This window comes from Nothoprocta perdicaria, unplaced genomic scaffold, assembly GCF_003342845.1.
Source record: "Nothoprocta perdicaria isolate Ctin4 unplaced genomic scaffold, notPer1 scaffold_0, whole genome shotgun sequence".
Lineage (NCBI taxonomy): Eukaryota > Metazoa > Chordata > Aves > Tinamiformes > Tinamidae > Nothoprocta > Nothoprocta perdicaria.
In genome coordinates, this window is record NW_020454092.1 from 11,680,103 (window position 1) to 11,698,502 (window position 18,400).

Below are 18,400 nucleotides of genomic sequence, written 5' to 3' on the forward strand. Positions count from 1 at the left end.
GCTCATTTGAAAGCAGCAGTAAGTTTTGGCAGACCTCGCTCAATGGTCAGAGATTAACTGTGATGACACAGACCTTTGCATACCTATTTCAAATAGTGCTTCATGAAGTTTTGGTAAGAAGTATAGCAGTCAGTTAGGAGACCTGGTAATTCACTAGAATTAGAAAACTGGTTCTAAAATGATGCTTTCCACTCAGTGAGAATGGTCACAGTTTGCATTAAATCTGGCTGGAATCAGCCTTTACATTTCCTGGTATTACGGAGCCTGTGAAGGCAAAGGCACAMGCTCTAGTCACTACATTGATACGGTGCCGAAATCTCAGTGATTAGCAGCAAAACTCTGTTCTTTTGACTGTGAGATTCACCCTATAATCCACCACTGCAGTCTATGAAATATGGAGATCCAAGCAGCATCACAAAAACAGCAGGGGTAATATTTAGTACTATTACTATAGTCACCTTATTTTCAAACTCTTCTGCTTCTTTCAGGTCACGGGGATACCCATCAATCAGAAATCCTTTTGTGTCCCCTAAGCTGGCAACCATAGCTTCCTTCAGGAGCTCTAGAACAATACCCTGCATTGAAAAGAAAGGCAGTTAGTTGGCTAATTAATAAGAATTGTTATTATTATTATTGTTAGCTACACTGACTTTAGTCCTACCCCTGGGATCTACTCAGATCTGCTTTGCTGAAAGCAGGTCCTGTGGATGYAGGTGTTTTTCTTTGGCTGCAACACTGAACTCCTTTTCCTTTTGGGACCAAATATGCTATGAAGAGTTAGCGTTGCAACCCACCYAAGAGCTCCCAAACTCTTAAGCTCTAGACAGCTGAGGATATTTTGCCTTTCCAAAATTAATGTTAATACCTATGAAAATTTGGGACAATGCTACAGYATTTTTCAATCTGATTGTATTTTGGTATATCATTTTAATTGTATTAAATTGTATTAAAATGGAAGTGAGAAGAGAATGTGTGTGATCAAAGCCGTTAAAATCCAGCATTTYCTGTTATTTTTCATTAAGGAAAACAACCTCTGGTCCATCTGCACCTGCTAAAGAATCACTAAGAATTCAGGCTTTGGACCTGTCATAAAAGTCAAGCCTGGCTGAGAACAACAACAGTCTCTCTCTGCATAATCTCTATTAACCTGCCATCCCTCTGCTCTGGCACGTCAACCAGCTCTGTGGGGAAGCACTGCAGCTACTGTAAATTAGAGGAGCTGCCAGGAGGACCAGCTTTGAATCTGAATGTGAAGCTATAAAGTGGACATCAAGTTTCTGTTTCCCACACTTGTGATTGTGATTTTGCAGTGCACAGTGTAGCATCTGTATAACTCTATTCAGTGATTAATCCACATTGTTTAAGGGAATGTAAAATGTCAAATCCAAGAGCATAGAAAGGGGACCTATGCCATAGATCTGGAAAGGAGAAAATTTCTCCCTCAAGTTGCACTTTTTTTTCCTTGAACAGGAAACATCTGGTTACTCTCTTATTCCAGTCTTTCAGACAATCTACCTCCTACTGGTTTGTGTAACCATTAGGACTCCCAAATAAAGCTGTAGCTTACTCCAGGCACTGGTTCACCACACTCCATGATGTCTTTGATCAATTTACTTCTCTCTGATAATGATGATAACTCATTTTGGAGAAGGTCATCAGTGGACAGGTGAGTAAATCCATATTTCTTGGCTAACTGTTCGCATTGACTACCTTTGCCAGAGCCAGGGCCACCTTTGTGGGGGAAAAATATCTAGAATTAGAAAAATATAAAGTTTTTTTCTCAAATTATAGCAACTAAGAAAATCCAAGGAAAATTATTTGACTRCCTGTTATACATTTTTTTAGCAAAGACACTTAATGCAGTGAAACAGATAATATACATCCATTCTGATACACCCCACTGTTGAATCAAAAAAATCCATATTGAAGCCAAAGGAGCCTCAAAAATGTGAAGCTCTTGCAGAAGAGAATCTGCTCCTAAAACAGAATGACCTTGGAAAGGAAAGACATTAAACAGCAGCTAGCTGGGAAGGGAGTCCATGTGTGAATTGTGATTCTTGTGAAGGAAAGAATTTGCCTCGGTTTTACAGAAGGAAAAGGTGATGAAAGCTGCGTGTGTTATTCAGGGATGCACATGAGACCACAGTAACTCCTTTGTGCTGTGGTAAATATAAGAGTTACTGTCCCCTTACACGTGTCTTGTGAAGGCTACACAACAGCCATGCCCTGAAGCTGCTCAATACCAAGGATGAAGGGTTAGTTACACAACTAACTGCACTTGACTTGCTCTCTGTGCACTCCAGGGCAAAGCAGGAGAGCGTAACCCCCAGCCCCTCGGACACTGCTTAGCAATGTGTGACCAGCACACTGACCACCACCAGTTGTTGCACACCCTGGCTTATACTGGGCTGGGAGCTGGAGGTTCACCCATGAACCAGGGCTCGGAGCAATGTGCTGGGGGGCACCAGGACGAGTTGCAGCCAGTGATGCTCAGCCAAAGCTACTCGAGGGACTTTTCCACYGACCGAGGCAGAGCACCTGTGAGCAGCCCTGGCCAGCTGTGTGCTGTCCCACCTCCTGAGTGCAAGCAGGACTTTCCCTGGGGTTGTGGCTCAGATACTGGTATATGGGCAAAAAGCAGAGCCATCTGTGTCCCAGCCTTTCAAAATGCTGCATGTAAGGCCTGTCCTTATGTGATGCTTGTCTGTCTGCACCCTGAGCCTCTGTGATGGCTGATGGGTGTGGGTGGTTCCTGTGAGTTTGGGAAGGCTCCTTCCCCTGGATCCTGCGTGTGTGGTGGACACCTCTGGAGCAGTGAGGAGAGGTGAGGGGGGCCAGGATGGGAGGTCTGGGCAGTGTGTATGTGGTCTGAATGATGGGACTTAGGGGAAATGAGAAGTTCTGTAGGAGCATTTCTGCATCTTTAGGGATCTGTTCAGACCTAGTTTCATGGTGGGAGGTAACTATATCTTTGCAGTCCTTAAATCAAGTTAAATTAAATTAACTGTTGGGGCTCGCAAATACAAACACGTATCTCAACTATGTGACTTCAAGATGTTAAAAGTGTGATGCAGAATAACATGATTTTTTTTTTCTATTGCTTGTATTTCTGTGAGTATAGGAATAAGGGTGAACCTGGCATCACTGTCTTCTGATTTAGAAATTTTCTCCCCCATTTGCATTCAGTCTTAAGAAATGCATTGTGCCAAGCAAAAACCTTCAGAGGACTTATACTGCTGTAGCTGAAAATAGATCATATGATACAGGCAAAAAATCAATGGCTTTGTCTAGTGTAACCTTGAGTCTCTTAATTTCACAAAAATAATTACCAGTGTGTAGTGTGAGAATCACATTTGTGAAACTATTTCAGCCAGAAACATTTCTGTCACAATCTCATTTTCTTTTTAAAAAGGCTTTTCTATGTAAATTGCATGTTGTTTTTTCTATTGTTTCAATTAAAAAAATCTTTTGTAGAAATCATTGTAGCCATTGGAAGAAAATAAGGCATAGTAAGAGTGGATGTACAGAAATAGATAAAATGTAATGAGTGTTAAATATCTTCAATGGCAAGTAATTTAACTTTTAGATTSTCTTAGGATTCTGGATTAGTAGATTTGTGCATGCATGTTCTGGCTAATGCACTCTGCTTTTTGGCCCTGGATATACAATAGTAATTTCCTCTTACCTATTTGTGTGTACATTAAATTTTAGAAAGAAAATACAGCTATAAAGATTCCTTTATTCCACACATAACTGCTTATCTTTTGAACGTAGCACCAACATAAAAATTTCATACTAGCCCTTGATATAGTAAATGAAGCTTGATATCTACTTAGAAATGGCAATAAAAGGTCATTTTTAAGTTTGGCTTAGCTACTGATGACAAATTTTCAGAAAAGTTGATGTGTTTCTATGACACATTTATCTGTTAATACTTTAAGGGAATGTTGAGCCCTTTAAAGAAGAAAAGACATGTGTTACGTGCTGAAAAGCATTAACTCTTACCTTAAAACAACTGACTTCATGGACATTGCTTTTGACATTACTCAATGTGCAGCAAAGCATCTTACAGCTTTGCAAATATGTGACCCATATACAACACCCTTTTCTTTCTTATCAGCAAATGAGATTTTTGAACAGGCTAAGCAGGACCTGTGAAGAGCCTGAGTGCTCCCAGGGAACTCTGCAGTACCCAGGGCTTAACACACACTCAGCACTTGTGCCAGTATTAATTTATGTCCTTAAAGTTCAAGCATTAGTTAAGGCCTTATCTCAGTCTGAAGACTAGTGTTTAATGTGACTGATAAAGAGCTGTCTAGGTGGGAAAGAATGTGAAACTGCATTTCCTTGCTAATTAGATATTTTCTTCCTGTTCAGTGAGCAGATTCATAGGACTGGTGCAGGGCAGCCTTAATGGCAAGTTAGCCCTGTGATAGAGAGGCTGATTATTAAATCATGCTGTTGCAAAATTTTTATTTCATCCTTTTAGAGGGTCTTGCTATTAAATCTATGTACTTTTCTAAAAAATGAGTTGTTAGTAAAAACCTAAATARTTAAACAAGCTTTGAAGAACCTGTTGTTCRTTATAATGAAAGCTTCACAAAAATACCTTTATTAAAGAAAACTTTGCTGCTATTTTATTTGACTTTTTTTTTTTTTTTAATAGAAAAAACTTGGAGCCTTGAAAAGAAGTGGCTAGGTTTCCACAACAGGAGAACTGTTAGAAGGAAAATATGCCTCTGCTTTTGTTGTGCCAGCATTACATTCTTTGTGAACGCTGTCCTTTTTTGTGTGTGTGCTGTTGTTTTCTTCTCTGCCTACATATATCTTTGGAAAAAGCTCACACATGGTAACTTGCCCTTCAGATTTAATCACCTTCTTTAACTTTCATAAGGATTTAAAAAAGATGTAGAAAATTCCTAGGAAAAGTATGAATCTGCGGTGACCAGTAGGAGTAGGTAGAATTAGCATGTGGAGGGGACCCTCCATGCCTGTTTTTCACAAGCAAGAAGTTTGAATTGCAGYTTACATGGGCTCTGCTGACCCCGTGGGAGCAGACTGCACAGCTCCTTAATCCATGCGGAGGTAAAGGATAAGCAGCACATCTGTGCATTTCTGTCATTTCTGTTAGGCAGAACAAGCTGGGGTAGGTAGAGGGGTGTGAGCCACTCCTCCAGCTATAAGGCAGGGGGTGGGAAAAAAAAAAAAAAAAAAAAAGAAATACTCTACTTGGCTTTGAGATGCATTTTGCTCATAACCAAACTGGGAATCTTGGCTCACAGGGTTGGATAGAGCCTGACTCTCAGCAGTTCTGGGGTGCTTATTGTACTACATTTAACAATTCTAGCATTTTTAACATTTAAAGGTCAATTTATTAAAAAGCTACATTCAGAATGTGATAGTCCTGCTGATATATCGCTCAGCTCATTCTTGAGAAATGGGTGCTTTCTGTGTTCCTTTGTGCTTTACAGCGCGAGCAGCSAGCACGTATGTGGAACCAGAGCAGCAGACAGCAGTTGCGTGCAGCTGTGCATACTGATAACTGAGACAAGGCTGAGCTCAAATGCCTGGGCGCTCCCTGGGCATGGGCAYCCCTTCCTCCAGGCTGATCCAGCTGCCTGTGAAGCTGTGTAAGGAGATCTGCTGGGAAACAACTTCTTGGCAGCAAGGCTGACTGAAGTTGTCTGTCGTCTTCTCCTGTTTAATTATTCAATGCACAAATGCCTCGCAGAGGGCAKTTCAAGGGGAGAAAATGAAGTGGTCTTGGTGGGCGGGAGAAATGMCAAGTGCTCAAGCAGCACTTGTGAATGCTTCACTGCGGTGAATTATTAAACTCGGATATTTCACTGATTTCAATTTCCTTACATCCCTTCTCTCCTTCCTTGACTGAAACCCTACCAAACTACAGAAAAAACCTACCAGTTCATGCAGGTGATTTAAATGCACTGGTCTCGTTTAGAGCACAATGTCACAAGCAGGTGAATTCATGTGAGGTGGCTGGGATGGCCGTGAGGGTGAGGAGGGACAGGGACCCACAGTGGTGAGTGGCAGAGAGTGAGCAGCATGTGCTCTGGCTTTGCTGCCTGGACTATTAATAAAGTGGATCTTTATGTAAACATAAGCAGTAGATAAGAACAGTAGATACAGGCACACTGGGTTGTCTCAACTTTTAAAATCATTGAATTGTAAGAGTTCATCAAATGTCAAATATTGTGTTGACTTATATAAACTGTCAACAGCAGAATTTACAAGGCAGTCCCACCACCCATTTTGAAATGTTTCAGTTCTTAGATCTTGTTTTTTAATTCTTATCATCCTTGTGTTATGGAAAAGTCAGAGTTTRGGATTTTGGAGATTTTTTTTTCTAAAGAATCAGTCTGGTAATTTTACCAATACAGCTGGGTTTATTTATAGAAGTAAAAATGAATAATTCTGAAAAGCTTATTCTTTATTTATCATATTTGCTCAAATATCAGTAGCACTAAAATATTAATATCTGGAAATGATGATGCTACTTAAGTAACCTGGTTAAAATAATATCTGCTGCTTGCCTGTCTGGATAAGATATCTATATTGTTGTTTAATTGAAACAACTTGATTGTTATTCCAGTTCCAACATTAGCTCTAATGTATATYGTTGCTAATTAGGTTGTTACTTGGAGAACCTTAAAGGGAAGTTAGCAGCAGTGGGAGCTGCCTGTTTTTCCCCCTCTGTCTCTTCTTATAAACTATCTCTATCCATCAGCTATKGCAGATGGTCCATTTATGTCAATTATTTGGTAATTTCTTCAAATGCATCATCTCATATGTCTAGTTTCAAAAACCTCTTTACAACCACCCTACTATTTTTTCTTGAATACCTCTGTGTCATGAATGAACATATTCCTTATCACACTTGAGACAGAAAGCTCTATGAGATACTTTTTCTTCAAACTTGTAATGTCTTGGACAGCCTTTAAGAAAGATTTTGTTCTGCGCTTATATGTTTTGCAATGATCAGACTTTATCTCCTGAGTGGTCATGGAAAGCTGCTTCACTGCCCAGGCAAATGGCCTGGTTTTGGCTAGGGTGAATGTTGTTAAACCTGGAGTGCACAAGGATCCAAACTCATTTGGGCACATTTACCTGCCTGAAAAGGCAGCAAGGAAAAAGAGCCACTGAAACAGCACCAGCAAGAATCCTGCCCCRGGAATGCTCCCTACCTCCACTAGCCAGATCTAGTGAAATCAATATGTATCAGCCAGATGAGCAATTCTCATCCCTTGGTCAAATCAAAAAAACAGAGTCTAGAAAAATGTACCCTTGCTCTGCACATCTGACTTAAAGGTGGATTTGGGTTTGTTCTGCCCTTTAAATCCTCCCGTTTTTGACAAGAAAGCGTTTTCTTGCAGAATTGAGACTTGGTCAAACTTTCCRTTGAAATATGTTCTATGTTCCAGGGAAACTAGGATTTTTTTTTGATTGAATTCTTTGAATTTATTGAATACATATTTTTTTATGCTCCTATTAAACATTTATTAGCATCTGAGATGGATTTATTAGCAAAAGTGCATTCAGAATAGGTGAGTTTTGAGTATTAACATTTGAGTTTTAAGATAATGATTGATGGGCAGCCTATAAAATTTTGTATTTGGAAATTAAAATCTACCCATTCAAAATGAAGAAACAGTAAATGCTGAAATGTATGCCTTTGCATGCACAAATTTAGAGGTTTTGAGCTTCTTTACACTTTTTTTTTTCACTCTAGCTGCTTGTAGAAACATGAACATATCTTTCTGCTAAGATATATGAGGCAGGGAGAATGAAAATTTGTCCTTGCAATAAACTGCAGGAAGAGCTACTCCAGTAAATATAGACTTACAGTTTATTTAAAGATGGAGAATTAATTAACATGTCTTTTCTCTTAAAGATTAGCCTAGGGTGAACTGTTCAGAAATCCTGTTTAGTTTTTCAAATCTATCACATAAGACACAGGCTCTCAATAAGTTGAGGGTCCTACTACTTGCTGTAAGAGGATGAGCTAGAAGTATAGGGCACATATGTGCATTCTTGGTACATTTCTTTAATGTCGCATGAACTCCAAACAAAACTTTTATTCATTTATTTTCAGAAGTCACATTTCTCTTAGGAAAAGAATGCACAAAATAATACATATGTCTGAGCATCTTAGGCCCTAGGAAATTTACTGCTCTTATGCAATATTGTCAAGGCATTCCAAAAAACTCTGCTTGATACAAAAGCATACCAAGAAAAAAGTGGATTTTCAATTGGTATAGTTGTAATTAGATTCCTACTTACCAACTACAAAAATGATATTTGCTCTCCTCATATCTTCTGCAAAATCTAGAATGAAAATAAAATCTAGTTATAACAGCTATTCATTTTAATCTTGTCTACCTTTCCCACTATGTTGAATAATATTCCTGCAAGGTCATACATGTGAAACTTTTATTTTTCTTTAAATTAGACTTACTTTCTGCTAATACTCTGTGTTTCAAAAGGAACCATTATCCACAAGCTTATTTTTGTTGCAGCTTTGTAGTTGTCACTGCAGATGTGGCAAAATGATTTTACTTGAAAATTAGACATTACATAAGTACACTGGTTTAAAAATAAATAACATCAATAAAAATGAGAAACGGATGCATCTTGATGTTATAATGTGTCTCCTGAGCGATTATATCTTTGAATGGACAATTGGATTAAAATAGATACAGAAATGTGGTCACATTCCATTAAGATTTTATATTCAGTGCATTAAATATGAGATGTCTTAGATTTTACCTTATTGTTACTTTTAGCAATATCATATCTCAACTAAAATCCAGATTTTACTGTCACTTTAGCACCTAAGCTACTGTTCTTGTTTAAGCTCTGCCTTTAGTTGAAGTTGTATTTGGAAAAGGAGAAAAAAAAAAAAAAAACTTCTGAATTCTGAATTCCATTTATTGTCCTGATAATGTTATACCAAATTGAATGATACGTTGTAATGTCTGAGCACATAGAAGAATGATGTCTTACTGCACATAGAAGTCTCTAAAAATTTCACTATATAATCTAATAAAAAGTTGTTCATTAATCCTAAAATCTCCTAAAACCTTTCAGCAAGCTTTTCACAGCTACCAATTTCTGAAAACTCTTTTCAGATTTGCTGGTTAATTAATCAGATAATGCTGGTTAATATTTTTTTCTAGCAATTTTGGAACCACACTGTAGAAGTATTTATTCATATGCCTTCAAATAAAATAATTCAACATGATCTTCACTTTATGAATGATCTGGATTTCCTTCTATGTAACTATTCACATCTAAGTACAATCAAAGGTTTCAAAAATAAAATGCAACTTTATAGTAAAATGAAGCTTACCTCCTGTGTTCTCATAACAAGAAAAACTTGACTGGTCTTCCTCCTGTTAATTAAGCAATTGATAAATTGACTTTTTTGCATAGTTTGCATTTCTTCTTATATCTTTATTTGTATGTCTTATTATCTTCTCCGTCTTCTAACCTCTCAATTTTAATATATCTTGAGATAGGGTTAACAGTGACACAGGAACATTGTTAATACTCTTTCACTCTGCAGAACATAAAAATGGAGAACTCAGGATARTATGAGATGATTGACTGGGCCACACTATTACTGTGAGGAACAGCTCTGTTTTAATTTCCAGCTGTGCGGTCCTAGCATATTATATAGGCAATGGATGCCCATACTGAATTGCTTGCAAAATGTGCAACAATAACCTGTTAACGCTGGAAACTAACATCAGTGTTCTCTAGCAGTGAACTACAACAGAAAGTTGAAGGTAATCTTTGGTCTAAATCCATCTGAATTTGTTGACTTTTCATTGTTGAATCAATCCAAATTCATTGCAAGCTACAATTTGTTATGAGGGCTGCTGAGTTTTAAGAGAAATTACACTAGGGACTTAAGAGAATTTACACCATGGTATGCTTGATTGACAATTGTCCATTGTTCCCCTCATGCTTGGCCATTTAGAATTACTTTGTCATGTACTGCACACTATTGCAAACTAAGAATTATAAATATTGGTCAGCAAGAGGGTCAGAGTAGGTGTTCTTTGCTCTTTTAGAAATGTGTGTGTTGTTGATATGTAGTTACATGTGCATGTTATAGGAGTGCTTAGTATGAGTTCWCTATGCTAGTCCTCCCAAATAAATACAGTTATAATTCATAGAATTATTATGCTCAATACTAGTATGTGACTATCAAACTCCAGTCCTTTGGACGTTGTTTCAGCACCCTGCCAGCGCTAGTCACTCTGACAAGTAGATGCTACAGGAATAGCTCCAGTGAAATGAGGAGCAGTGGGAACAGCCCGGCTAACTGCTGGCCACTCTCATTTGTGAGGCTCTTGCTCTACACCTGCAGGTTCCTCATTATGTTCCCATTACCGTGGGAATACAAGTACTCTTGGTTAGAGGCTCAAGTACCATTACATGGATGAGATGGAACACTTTACTTTCATGTCTTGATTCATAGTAATTCTCAGCCTATTATCCTGGAGTAGTAGGGTTGCTAACTCAAAAAAATAAAATAAACAATTGAACTTGCAAGGTTTGCAGGAGAGTTATTCAAAAATGAGAGAATGATTTCTTCCCTACTATGTCACTTAGAGTATAGGTGATATTTTTAATCCTGCATGTGTAAGAATATGCATTTCTTTTTCTCTTTTTTCTTTTTTTTTTTTGATATCCTAGCATAATATACCTTTTGATCCTGCAAAATATGTGTTAGATAGCAAAGCCCTGAATTTTAGATTAAGTTTCTTTTTATGCCTTTGAAGGTTTACAAATGTAAATTACTTTAGGCAACAAAATGTAAGTTTAATTCGAGATTTCTTTCAAAAATCATGATCACGTTTAGAAAATCATATTATGTTCAGATGAAAGTAGCATTGCTTCTACCCTTTCAAATAGTGTTCTTTCTTATCCTCTATAATTAAAGAATAAAATTGCATCAGTAACCCGGTGAGCTGCTCAGAGCAGCAAGTGATAATATAGGGAAGTTTATGTCAGGARCAGCCATAACATTTTAGAATGCAAGTATGTAAAAAATAGAAAGATACGTGTAGCTAAATAAGGTATTGGCATTTTTTTTTTTTATTTGGTGAGCCATAATCGGGCTCATGTAAGGTAAGATATCATGAAAGGTCATTAGAGTGARTTCTACTAATTACAACCTTTGAAGCAGGTAAGCAGCAAACAGTGACAGTGGCATAAAAAACAGAACATCAAAACACATTTTAAAATGTGTATTTATGTCTGTTCATTTCTCAGATGCAGAAATATTCTTTTAAAAATTATTCTTTTTTTCAGAATTTTCAAATATATTTCACTTTTAGAAAGCACTTATGTGAATGGCACTACTGTCCCACTGAATTTAAGTAATTCTACAAAAATGTTATTCACACAGAATTAAACTAGAAGGAAAGATCCTGAGCTCTAGGGAAGCTGTGAGAAAAGTCAAGGAGGAGTAAACTAGAAAAGAGGAACTACGATGAACCTGGTTTTGATGCTATGGTATTCATTTGTGCATGGTTTTCACACTTCTCTGTGTGAATTATAGTAAGAACCATTTCCTCTCTTCCCTTTCCTCCAGTCTCCCCAAGGATCAGCCAGTTTCTCTGCTGAGCTGGGTGAAGAGCTGGAGAGGGTTTAAGCAGCAGAACAGCTGCTGCATTCCTGRGTGAGCTGTTTCCATCGAGCTCACAGGCAGGTGAGGACAATATTTATTTTATGGGTCTTTGGCTTTGAAGAAAGGTGGGTAACCAGCCTTYCAGCTGCCTTTGGAGCCAGGTAACGGGCACACAAACATTGTCTGCAAACAYATCAATTAACAGGGAGCTCTCCTGATGTTTGTGACTTACGCTAATACTGAATTGGGAGAAGTCATATAAATTTAAAGAAAGAAGTAGAACTTTTTTTTTTTAAATCAAATGGAGGGGATGTCTTTGTTAGGTTTTAACTACAAGTGCTGTATGAATGTACACTGCTTGCTGAAGGGAGGGCTCTGCTATTAACCACTGCTGTTATCCCTGGGTTTTGTGTTTGTTTTTTTTTTTAATGCGACAATAAAACTCTCTTTTTAGTTTGTTGCTCTTGAATATTTCACTAAAATGGCAGTTAAGTGTCTGATACATATTTTTTTTTATTCAGATTTTCTACATATATAGAGTTTCTCCTAGGAATTTACTGAAGAGGATATATGAGTATGGATAGAAGTGTTATGTACTAAAAGTAGACTGAGAAACAAAACTTCTGAACTATATTTGTAAGGTTTGCAAAAGGTAGATGAATCACTCTTGTTTACCAGCTGATTCATTTTTCTTTCTTGGTTGGTGTCAAGCAACATTTTGATTAGAAACTGTAGCTCAATTAAACTGTGCAAAAATGWCACTTTAAAATAATATATTTAAATACCACATTTAAGGTAACATTTGACAATTAAGGGGAAAAGTGCMTCATTTTCAGGAAAAAAAAGATTTTATCTTTTCAGGAACACTCTTGTATGCCTTTGACAACATTATAAAAGAGGGAAAAATATATTTAACTATGTATGTGAAGTCCTTAGGAAAAAATAAGATCATTCAGCACTTCTCTAATACATCAATGCACTTTAATATAATTGAAAATCTGTAGCAGACTAAGAGAATAAAAATGAATACAGGCAGCTTCCATATTCCACTGCTTATTTCCCTTGTTTTAGGAAACTATATCCTTTTTTTCCCCTTATTGCTTTCCTCTATAGACTGAATTCCTCACCAGAGGACTAAATGAGACTGAACTGAAAATCCACCATGATTGTTGCGTAAAATTAAGCTCCATTTTCAAGTTGAATTTGAGAATGTAAATATTCAAAGAAATGTGTCAGAGAGAAATTATTTAAACAAAGACTCTGCCAAGAAAATATCTGCTGACAATTTAACTTGTTTAAGTAAAAAAAATACAGCATATGAAAATGTAACTAGTAGGGAATGACATAATTCATAGTATAGAACGTATGGGCACGATCTCTTTGCTGTTGTCAGTTATGCAAAACACTTGTACAACTCTGACATATTTCTACAAAGATCTTCTTTTAGAAATAGAGACAAGGGCATTGCTGCTGTTTTATCACAGAGAAAAAGTGACTTCTCCCAGAGAAATCTTCTCTGTAGAAGCTGAACCAGGTTTAAGACTTAGATGTCCTCTTTCACTTGTTTTAGATTGTATTATGTTTACTTTGAATTCTTATTCTTAAATAAAGTAGTATTACATTAAATCTCAAATATTTGCAGATGATGCTTCTTTACCTAGTAATCTTAAAATAACTTTTACTTGTCAGTGACACAAACTTCTCATTCAATAAAATTAGTCCAGGAAATCAAAAAGCAGTCTGAGAGGTCTGTTAYGTATTAAGTACTGTCTAGGTATATACAATTTGCTTAAGCATAGTCCAGTCTGTTTAGAACTGGATTAAACACACATATATCTAATCATAGAGAATAGTTTTTCATATTGAGATATTCAGCCACTGCTTATTAAAAACTTAATCAGTGAGTGATTAATCACTTAATCCTTGCACATGCAGTATGTTTGCACTCAGCCTGTGAAATGTAAAGGCCCTAAGCCAGCGATCACCAGGCAAGGTTCTATATTAGAATGAAAACATCGTGGCTTGTCAAATCTTATCTGTGGAATWTGTCAGAGTCTTCTAAACGAGCGGATGTTTGGTTTTGATGAGATACACTGTGCTAGTTGCAGGCTTTATATAAGGGCAATGATTCCTGGGAAAGGATTTTATGAACCATACAGTTGCCTGCCTTTAAATTTGATCTATGATTCAAATCGTTTTTTGAGGCTGAGCTACTTTCTGCAAGCTGAGTGTTGAAGCGTGCCCCTGGAAAGTGCTCTGTCCTGGTCCTGAGCTAATAAATATGTGCAAGTAAGCTAAGTTACAGTGAATGCATTTAGACATCAAGGCTTTTCTTTCCCCAGCAGGCATATCTTCCTAAGCAGTTTATACCACTCGGCACAATGGAGATATTGGTGTCAAAAGGGACTAACAGGAATTAAGGTGAGGACTGTGTTGTGCTATTTATGTCGACTGTTTGTCTGGAGTGCTTAGAATCTGAAAGTGCAGATTGTGTTTAAAAAATAATTTTGTAATCGCAGTTACAAAACACTAATAGATTGTTAGATACCCATGACTCTCTTTTACTAGGGCTTCTAGCAAAGACAAGAGTCTTTTTTTTTTTTYYCCCTCAAATTAAATCTTACTGTCAGTCCTCAAAAGAGGATGAATCAATAGCAATACAGAGATGGGAAGCAAGTTTTTTTTAAACAGCTATAAACCAAGATCATGTATATCTGACTCATAAGGATATGCAAGTGTTTTTGGTTATTTGGGATTTTTTTAGATTTTTTATTTTATCTCTWGATAATAAACATGAGAGTACTTATAGTACTCTTTGAGTATAGTACTCACAGTATTGAAAAGGAGAAAATTCCAATCTGTTGCAATGGAGAGGGTTAGGTTTTCTGCTAAGTTCTGTAGCCTTTTAATGACTAAAAATACACATACGATTACTAAGCAAGAAATCAAAGCAAACCTTATTCATATGAATTTAAAGACATTAGCACACTAGAAAAAAAAACCTGTCCTCTTAGGGGCCATCTTACTTAGCAAGAGATGTGGTAAGAACTCCCATGTCAACAGGGTAGCAGGTTTTTGCATGACCAGAGCAGCACAGAAGCCTTCTGGTAAACTGGACATTTCATTTGCGGTTTGTATATTGGATTAAGTTGGATCAGATTTGAAGAATTGGTGCGTGTGGATGCTATTTTATTTTTTCACTTTATTCTTTCTTTTCTTTTTCTTTTTTTWAAAATATTGTCGTGGTTTGAAGAAAGTCTAGCCCTCAATGTTTTGGACTCACTGCAAGACTGCCTAAATAGCTATGAAAGAAATGTAAGCAAATAAGCTAATCTACATTTCCATGCATAGTTATTATCTGTTGTCCATTCCCAAATACTTTGTCATGTACAATTTGGAGCTACTTATCAGTAATCTACTGATATAAAATGTACCCAATGCCTAAGAGTTTCTCCACAGAAGTTATTACTATTTTTTCATTCAATATTCCTCCTCTCTGTGCTTAGTATTTACGCAGYGTGGTAGAAACTCTCCCAGGGGCTTCATGTTACATTAAGCCAGCGCAGCAGAGCAAAGTGCAGCAGGGAACCGTGCAGCGCATTTCAGCTGCAAGGGCAAAGTGCTGCTTAGCTCCTGTGTTCAGATCCCTAATGACAGTGATGATGAAGGCATCCCTCAAATCTTAGGCCATTTGCACTGTGCCTGCCTTGAACTATTATATTATTGCTTAACATTGCCTGCTAAATGCTGGAATTTGATTCTTTTTTTAACTTTAGATGGAAAAGGCTTTTCTGCAAAGCAGTGTGAGTTAAATTTCCRTTCGGTCTGTGGCACAAAATACAAATGTTTTGATAAGATTCAACTAGTGAAATTTAGAAATTCCATCTTTTAGAAGAACTCAAAGTTCAATTTTTTCATATAAAACACTACGTAGTAGGATTAGCCTGAWAATGTGTGACAGGGTTTATCATTATTTTAAATGTGGGAAATCATCAAAAGACTATGCAAAGGAAAATCTTATATTACTGCAATAATATGGAAGGACTATGGCACAGGGGGAACACAAAAACATTAAATTCTGAGGTTGGGTTGAGAAGCATGAGAATGTGGAAAAAAAAAATCAACAATGAGATAGATGGAAAGGCACAGACAGAGTAGCCAAAATCCAAACACAGATGTTCAGTAGAAATGATAAAGTGAAAAACTCCTCAAAGTGAGCAAGAGGTTCCTGGCTTGTAGACTCTCATACAAGTCTCCTTAGCCTAGAGGTGACTAAGGTCCACTAGAAGTAATATAAAGAAACAGCGGGGGATGCAGCTTGCATGGATAAAGCTAGTAGTTCTGCAGGTATGTGTGACACAACTAATTTTTAAGGTTCTCCATTTGATTAAGGCCAGGAATTCAGCATGGCTGGGAGATTATAAAGACCAAAGAAGTCAAGGACAGGCTGTAACTTCCACTTGCAATCTTCTGGGCATTTGATTTTCTCTAGAATAATTTTTAAGATGATTCTTTTGTTCATTCTTATTTGTCATCTAGTAATCATGCCTAAGCTGGCACTATGCTCAGAAGTGTATCTTCTACCACCTACTCCCCTTCTAAGCTCTTCCTAACCCAGTGTAACCCAGGGTGTTGCAGCATTAGTCAAGTATAAAGGTGGCCTATCTGGAAGAACAATGCTGGACTGTTGTTTAAAGCCCCAGGATGTCCCTGCACTGAGAGGGCAACTGCAGTGCCCTGAGCTACCCACAGAGCCCCATGCAGCAGCTCCAGAGCCACAGGAAGGAGAAGAAGAAAACGGGGTTGCAAAGATTTCAGCTCACCTTTGGCAACTCGGTCCCCTCTAATAGGTGTAACACTAGAAAGCCAAGCTGGATAATGTCTATGAAATGAGGAACAAACAATTCTTTCTGGAATTCCAAAGAAAATATGCAGAATGAGCCCATGGCAGTTTTGTTTTCCCATTTCACCATGATCTGCATGTGGAAACCACAGCAGGAKGCTTCTTTCCGAAGCCTTTGCTACGGTGTGCGACGGTGACTTTGAACAAGGTAAYTCCTCCAAACTTACAAAAATGATACAGAAGCATCAAAATAGGCKTGCTTTTGAGCTTATTAAGAGAGCACTTTGTAACAGGCAAACGGTAGTACTTTGTTTCTAGTTTGCTTTTCTCTTTTAGCATTTAATAGGACAGTTGCCTTGGCAACGTGAACTGAACAGCTTGTTCATTGACTCGGGTACGTTTCTATTAAACACCCGCTCGCTGGAGGCAGCGTGGCCGCTCGAGCCCTTTCATCTCCTCGGCTGTTTCTGCGTTACCTCTTTCTGTCAAGTCCCGTAAGCTAGGTTGAATTCCACCTTTCAGGGCACTTTAGCACAGATGAATGTGAGGAGAACAAGTTTCATGATCCTTCTCTGAATGACTTCAGGCGTCTCTTCTCTAGCACATACTCCAGCTTTTAGTCAGGTTCCTTATAGAACCAGAACCTGCGATCCAAAGTGATACTGCTCCCCACCAGCGAAAGGGAACTGCCCTTATGTTCTCAAGCAGAGAAAGGATATGATTCAAATATCACAGTCTAATCCATGCCTGACCCAGCCTTCTCTTAGATAATGTAGCTGGTGTTTGTCTGATCCTGCCGGGTAGCTTCCGGAGTCCCTTCTCTTGCTCACGGAGAGGTGCAGTTTGCTCCTTCTCGTACTGAAACCTAAAGCTGAAGCGCTTTGACTGAACTGCTAAATAAGTTCTTTAGATTGAGCCAGCTGTACCTGATGCAGAGAAACCAGAGATGAAAAAATGTGAATAGTATAAAAGAGAGTAAAGGGAGGAAGGAAAGCGGTCTTTGGTTCAATCCAGACAGCTTTAGCTAAATGAGGCTTTCAATTTCCTGTTGCCCTCTGTTTTAGAGATATTTTGGTTCTGCTTCTGTATTGAAAAGCTTTTCAGGGACTTTTGACTGTCAACACTGAATATTACCATTTGAGTTTGAAGCTACAATAATCATTCAGGCTGCAGATATTCTTATACCCTTGGTAGTCGTGGAGTCTGCTTTTCATCAGCTCACTGAAAGTTCCTCTTTCCTGCTCTCTACGGCCAAACCCATTACGTGTTCTGGTTTGAAAGTGACAGCCAGCTCTGAGAGGAATTGTCACCACATGGCAATAACTTTTAATCAAGAGCTTGTTTCCTCTCATTAGAATGAGTGCAAATCTGTTTGAGAGCTTTCCTTGCCCCCACTTCATTCTGGCTTTACTTGCTGCTTTTCAAGTGAACTGTCACACTTTCTAATTATACAACACTCTGCACTTGCAGCAAAGATCAGGTTATGCAATTTGCTTAATTCAGTTTGTCACTGCTGAATAGAAAACCTTGTATTCTATTTCAGTCTCTTTAACATCTATTTTTCTTAGGTCTTTGACATACTTTGGCCAAATTAAAAAAAAAAAAAAAAAAAAAAAAAAAAAAAAAAAGCAATCTCGCCTTTGCATGTGCCATTTACAACTTTAATTCCATTTACCTAATTGCATAATTAGATCTAGTCTGACAATGGGGCAGGGAAATACCTCAGTTATGAACTGGTAATTTGTGCTGAGGCACAAAAATATGTTTGTGTGTTTTGTAGATATGAAATATACCCTGAAGAAAAAGATTGGATGAAGCTAAGTATTTTTTAAGTTTTTTACTTGAAGTTTACCTGCTGTTTATAACCTTTATTATCTTTTTTCCCTAATTTAAAGAGT

The 18,400-nt window shown here is 37.7% G+C and overlaps 1 protein-coding gene across 1 annotated transcript in view; it reads right to left on the bottom strand.

Annotated features, from left to right (window-relative positions):
• AK5 (adenylate kinase 5) overlaps window positions 1-18,400 on the bottom strand; it is a 77,740-nt gene that overhangs the window by 8,352 nt on the left and 50,988 nt on the right. Inside the window, exons 9-12 of the mRNA XM_026054653.1 lie at window positions 9,368-9,410; window positions 8,299-8,343; window positions 1,568-1,731; window positions 459-575 (exon numbers count right to left, since the gene is read on the bottom strand). Coding sequence (XP_025910438.1) covers window positions 459-575; window positions 1,568-1,731; window positions 8,299-8,343; window positions 9,368-9,410 — 369 coding nt within the window. The remainder of the gene's footprint in view (window positions 1-458; window positions 576-1,567; window positions 1,732-8,298; window positions 8,344-9,367; window positions 9,411-18,400) is intronic.